This window comes from Neodiprion pinetum, chromosome 1 (assembly GCF_021155775.2).
Source record: "Neodiprion pinetum isolate iyNeoPine1 chromosome 1, iyNeoPine1.2, whole genome shotgun sequence".
Classification (NCBI taxonomy): domain Eukaryota; kingdom Metazoa; phylum Arthropoda; class Insecta; order Hymenoptera; family Diprionidae; genus Neodiprion; species Neodiprion pinetum.
This window is the reverse complement of record NC_060232.1, coordinates 6282219-6288257: the sequence shown is the minus strand read 5'-3', so window position 1 is coordinate 6288257 and position 6039 is coordinate 6282219. Positions and strand designations below refer to the sequence as shown.

Here is a 6039-nt window from a genome sequence, read left to right as displayed (position 1 = left end):
AAACGAAAAACTATTAAGTACCGTAGATTATACAAGTTTAAAATGAACATTATATCTTATATAGAGATTAGAAAAGGGAATAGCTTGTTGCTAATTCTATCTGTTATATCAAATAATGCACATACACTTATGTATCTACAATTAGCTATGCTCATAGTAATAAAATTATCTCTTAGTTTTCAGCGTTGATATGAATCGTCCATGAATCGAAATCATCTGATAGTCATTTCGTTTTTTATATAGTACTTACAATGAAAAATAACTAATCCGACATAATAAATAGACATTTGATGCTGACGGATGATTGATTGAAGACGATTTTGTAGTTTACTAAAAAAAAAAACGTCCGCAAATGTGACATGAGTAATCAAAAGAAGTTTGCAGAAGTATGACAAACCGACAGTCCGGTAGTTTTCTAAAACCCTGTTTTTGCTTCCTTAGTCATAATACATAAAGATATCTCAAAAATGTACAAGAGTAATTTTTTGAACAAAACCAATATTTTTCTCGACGCTAGACTGATCAAAAATAAAAGTCATAAACTTTTCCGCACATCCGATATGCAAAACCGGGAACAAATTCTTATACGCAGGTCATAAATATTATAGTTTCTTGGTTAATAAATTAAAACGTCAAGGTAATCAGAAAATGAAAGGTAAAGTGCCTGGAGCGGGGGCGAGGCGTGAGGTCGACGTTGTTTTTGGACTCCGGGATGCTGAGCGCGGGGTGGACGGCAATTTATTCGGCGAAGCTCTGCGCAGTGTACCGAGAGTCTTTACGTGTTTCCTAGTAGGCTTCATTGGGGTTTTAATTCGAGTAGAAGTACTCGCTTGAAGATTTGAACTTTTTAGTACTGTTCGCGGCAAAATCGAGCTACGCAGCTCTTCTTTGTCCATTAGATGGTCCTGAAATTCATCGTATCCCGACATGCTCGTGCCCGAAGTGGAAGGTGTTTGACTAATCGCACGATTTTCGTTATCCTTAAGGACGCTCTTATCTCCGCGAGGGAATATTCTCCTTGAAACCTGAAAATTAGGAACATGTACAATGTTTAAAATGCTGGAATATTTCTATTTTACCAAGTTGAAAACGCAGAGATGCACGTTTCTTTGCAGATGCAAACTATATAAAATAAATCTCTCTCACCCTTCCGCGTTTAATTTTTGATGCACTGACTGTCTTTTTGTTTGAATCGCTACTTCGATAACCTCTTTTTCGGGAGGGATTGAAAGGTGTTAGATCACCCTGCTGTTTCCTCTGTGTAGAATTCGCAGGAGATGGACGCCGTATACTCATGGCTGACGGTGTGCGTTTGGAAACGCTCAAAGGTGTTTTTTTTATAGTTGTAGGGTGGTCTCTTGCCTGCTTCTGTATATTTTATGCCCATGACATTTACGTAAATAAGTAATAACGACGACTTTGATTAATGAAAACGAATGTACTTAAGAAAAGTTTTTCATCTGTATTATACCACAATTGCTTTTTTAAACGAATGACGGGTATATACTAGCTTACTTACTCTAGCTATACTCATAGTTTGTTTAGCTGCGATGTATTCTGCCCAAGATCTTTTCAATGCTTCGGCCAATGGTACTCCGTGTGTGGTAAACGGTTTCCCGTTCTTCGACTGGTAATCTTCAAGCAAACCTTCCAATTCTTTCTCTATCTTGGGTAGTTTCTGAACGCATAAAAATTGAATTGTAAATCCGACTGAACACTGCTTTAATTCATTAAAATATGATTCTGTAAGATTATCATCACAGGTAGATGATATTATTGCAAAGTTTGTCACAAGTATGAAAACAGTATGAACAAAGAATGACAAATTCTCGGCTTTGTTCAAATTAATGCAAAATTATCAGTACAAAGCATTGTCTTCGGAAAGGATATTTAATTTATCAAATTTACTTCTTGTATAAATACCTTTTGAATGACTTTACGCTCTTTTTCTTCTGCAAGCAGCTGACCACCTCGATTCTGATAACGATTCGGATCATTTGCACGCTGTTCCAAATTAGCAATTTGCTGCCACATGTTATCTCGTTCCTCAAGAAGTTCAAATATTACTCTACAAAAAAAACCATTACTTATTAAGGGCAGATCGTTTTCGTATATGGCGAATAGTACAAAAATTGAGAAAAACAATACCTGTTATCTTCGTAGTATTTGCGTAACGTCTCAGCCTCAATTTCATGAAGGATAAGTAGGTCCTCCGTAAAAGTTTGATATGTAAAGGGTTTGAAAGCTCGACGTTCCTCGTCGCCAATTTGACATTGATCCCACAATGCTTCGATTTGGCAGCGCAGTTTTACTACATACTCTGCAATATTCTCACTTCGCTTCTGTTTGCATCTTTTGATTTCGTCGTCAAACTGAAAGTTCACCAAAAATTGGCTAGACACGATACTTGACAACACGTAACAGTTAAGTGATACTGATTAAAATCTGAAAGAAAAACTCACAGCTTTTAGGGTAATGACAGTATATCCTTTATTTCTATCCAGAAATTCTTGACATTTTTCAGACGGCTCCTCCAGATATTTCCACAAATCTTGTAGTTGCTCTCGTTTTTCCTCTGCTTCTTGCTTCGCATTTATGAGCATTTTCTTCAAATTATCATGAAATTCTCTTAATTTCGTCATATTGACGGTGGTGTACACAAAATTTTCCCCATTGTAAACTTGGCTTTCAAAGCCACTCTCAGGTGTAAGACGCAGTTCATCCATTATATCGATTATACCGTTTTGGGCATCTTTGAATGTTCCTTCCAAGCGCGTCTACAATTAAACGACAAGAAGTAAAGAAAATCAAAAAAATTAGTTGTTCAAATCAAACCATTATAGAACAATTCAAAAACAAATATTACTGAAATAACTGCGACTAAAATATCATATCCAGTATTCACCTTTTCAGCTTCAATTCTGTCCAAATATAATTTGAAACTCTTCAATTCAGTTTCACTTGGTATTTCTGTCACCATTCCAATAGGTTCAGACCCAAGAACCTTGCAAACATCTAGTTCCTGAAAATGAGTTATTAACAATATCATAAATTATTTACATTAAATGGACATTTATCCAACACTTTAAGACCCAATCATCAGCAGGTAAATGACGGATTTTTAATTTTTTATTGTGAATTTCGACTACAAAAAACCTTTTTTAGAAGCTCCTTGGTAGAGTTCAACCTCTGTTGTTTGACTGACCGTAACCTTTGTAGATGATGTTGAATCTTTGTTCTTATGTCATATAGTGATAAGTTTTCGTATCCATCAACTCTGACTTCAATTTGTAGATCCTACAATATGGTAGATGTTAAAATGGCAAAAACTAGTCAATATGACTATGCATTTTTTTACAGAATTGAGGAGAATCAGTAAAGTTTGAAGGTAAATGGTAATTCAAATTGGGTATAATTAAATGACTGTAGTTGATATATAACTATTGTTAATAAAACGATTGATAAAACTGCAACAGAACGAAAACAAATGTATAATACTGAATAATTGAACCTTTTTAAGGCTAACTGCCTCACTCATCAGCCGGTCCACTTCCTGCGCCAGCGATGATCTTCTTTCTTCCATTTCACCAAGCATGGCACTTTTCAGATCCTGTTGTATGATCCACCCGTTAAAAATTAGCACTAATACTTAAAACTATACTTTGGCTCGCATTCGAGTACTTTTTTTTACCTGCATACATAAATAACCGAAAACACAGGTAATATCAAACATCATTTTAAATGTAAGTTATCAATAAAGTGACAATATTTCAGGGCGGTGGATAGTAGACACGTTAAATGTAAAGTATTACCTCAACATGTTCGAAGACCTGCTTCAAGTAAATTTCCTTAGTTTCAAGAGGAGAACCCATCTCATCCCAAATATTTGTGACCTTAGCCATAAAATCCCTAATTGATTCAGAGATCTTTTGTGCGACTGGCTCCCTAAAAATATAAGTTGTACCTCAATGTTGTGGTAAAAAATAATCAACGACACATGAAATATCATCAACTACTTGTTGTTTGAAAAACGATTGAACCCAAAGATAGGATCAAAACTTGGCTATATCAGAGGCAGGATTAATCAAGAAGATTGACTACAAAATTGCAGAAGATTTTAATATGGATGCGTTGCAAATGGATCGGTGAAAAATAAAATTTCAATTCCTTGACAGTGGTGTGATAAGAAAGTTTCATTGCTCAAGTTCAGATCTCTATGAAGAAAGCCACTCCATTTTTTAAATTCAAACTTCTTTCAGTGCGGATAATTTGCTTATAGTCTGCTCATTCACTTTTTGTATTATCAAAAATGCACTCCCCCAAATTTATGAAAGTAGAGCTTACCCAGGATTCATAAGACCGATATTCGCTTTCCTTAGTTTTAATTTTATTATGTATTGCAAGAAAACATCCTGCTTGACCAAAATGGCAACTATAGTAGAGAGTACATTTTAAAATGATAGACAATCCCAAAGAAGTGACGAGCAGTAATATTTTTCGGTGAAACATGTTTCTAGTGACATTATGCAAAACAACTGATCTAAATTAGTTAAATTTCATTTACTGGAAGGTCTGGTACATTTCTAACATTCAGCAATCATTCTGAACCACAATGATTACCCAAATTGATTGACTTATATTTTACTTTTGTACAAAATACCTTCGTTTGTAATAAAAAGGTTTCAAATGAGTTTACTTTTCAATTGTGTGTTCTTTTTCCACATTTCCAAGCAACACCCTAACTAATATTTTGGCAAACCGGAGCTGTTTCACCTTAATTTCACCTTGGTTCGTCAAATACAATTACCATATACGGTGGAAGAATTATCATGCTACCATATGAGAATCAAAACAAACTACAAAAGATAAGTTGGTCTTGAATCATACATTCCAACTAATCCCGTAATTATGATTTTGTTTTTATTGTGGCGTCGCGGCATACACCTGTAGCCTCTGCAAACATTTATCGGCAAAGGGCCGTGACGAGATCCCTTAAGGATGCATAACATTAAGAACATGATAAACTGATAAATATTTTAATCAAAATTAATAAATCAACGAAATATTTTCTCGTATCAATTTCGTATTGTTTTTACAAGAGTCAATCCAGCCATCGCACAGACAAGTCTAGCGTCCAAACTCGTTGAAATTGTCTAAACTTTGATGCAGCGGTCTCGGAACTTTTTTAGGCGCAAGGACATATTCCCGAAATGTTTGTCATGAGGGTTGAATCTTAATTAATGCATTGAATGATTTAAAAAGTTCTAAAAACGTCTGAACGACACATTTTGTCCGTATTAAAGCTGGCTGGTAAAGGCGACAACGAACTTCACTCACCAAAGTGGAGAATCTTCCATTTTTTCTGATCTTGATCAGAAGAATAAAATTAAAACAATATTATTAAGTAATAGAATATATCTTTTAAAATAACTGTCAACAGTATAAAATATCGAATAATTCCTTTAACATTTATATATTAACGCGATCCGTTGAAGCAGTGAGCCCACATTTCACCGTTACTACTGGCAGTCAACGCTGCTGGTTACCAAAGCTGCTCTGCATGGCGTACATGGAAACGTATTTCTTTTGAATTTACCTAAAACTTCTCGATTGGTTAACTTCCGAGCCTTCCCAAAGTAATCATTTTTCGTCATGCGTTCCTGAAACCTTCGTCTCTCGATCTGTCGTGGAATAACTAGCAACTAAAGCACGATGAATAGCTGATTCCGTCTGTTAATTTACCACCAGATGCCGCTAGTATGGGCTCTTCCTTGTGGGGTGCTTTCACACAGTATCACATATTTGCAGGAAAGAAAACTTTTAAATAACGTAAAGTGAATTAAACCCAATGAAAAAGTACCATTTCTCAATTTTGATACAGCATTATATCAATTCTAGCCATATTACAGCCCAAATAATCGAATGCAAACATAGACTATAACCCGTAAGCTATGCTGTCATCTAGTGTTCCATTTCTGATATGGAGTTATGGAAGATACATTCTTAAGTCAAGGCGTGTGGAATAACTAGACAAAAATC

The 6039-nt window shown here is 35.2% G+C and overlaps 1 protein-coding gene across 3 annotated transcripts; it reads right to left on the bottom strand.

Annotated features, from left to right (window-relative positions):
* Positions 1–6: 6 nt before the first annotated feature.
* Positions 7–5697, bottom strand: LOC124212176 (protein regulator of cytokinesis 1-like). Of its 3 annotated transcripts, none has more exons than XM_046612014.2 (11): positions 5597–5697; positions 3813–3945; positions 3512–3610; positions 3157–3297; positions 2906–3022; positions 2463–2777; positions 2149–2372; positions 1924–2068; positions 1520–1678; positions 1147–1368; positions 7–1025 (listed from the first exon to the last, which is right to left on the bottom strand). In XM_046612014.2, the coding sequence occupies exons 2-11, from the start codon at positions 3900–3902 to the stop codon at positions 642–644; spliced, it is 1896 nt and encodes a 631-aa protein (XP_046467970.1). In that variant the 5' UTR covers positions 3903–3945; positions 5597–5697; the 3' UTR covers positions 7–641. The 3 variants fall into 3 exon arrangements, with proteins under 3 accessions (XP_046467970.1, XP_046467962.1, XP_046467979.1); XM_046612006.2 differs by lacking the exon at positions 5597–5697 and adding an exon at positions 5338–5568; XM_046612023.2 differs by lacking the exon at positions 5597–5697 and having other exon boundaries at positions 3512–3691; positions 3813–3935.
* Between the last annotated feature and the right edge of the window lie 342 nt (positions 5698–6039).

Coding starts and splice junctions, on each gene's coding strand:
- LOC124212176 (XM_046612006.2), bottom strand. CDS start 5,357: ATGGAAGATTCTCCACTTTG. Junction 2,069..2,148: donor AAATACTACGAAGATAACAG/GTATTGTTTTTC, acceptor TTTTTTTTGTAG/AGTAATATTTGAACTTCTTG. Junction 1,679..1,923: donor AGCGTAAAGTCATTCAAAAG/GTATTTATACAA, acceptor TTATGCGTTCAG/AAACTACCCAAGATAGAGAA.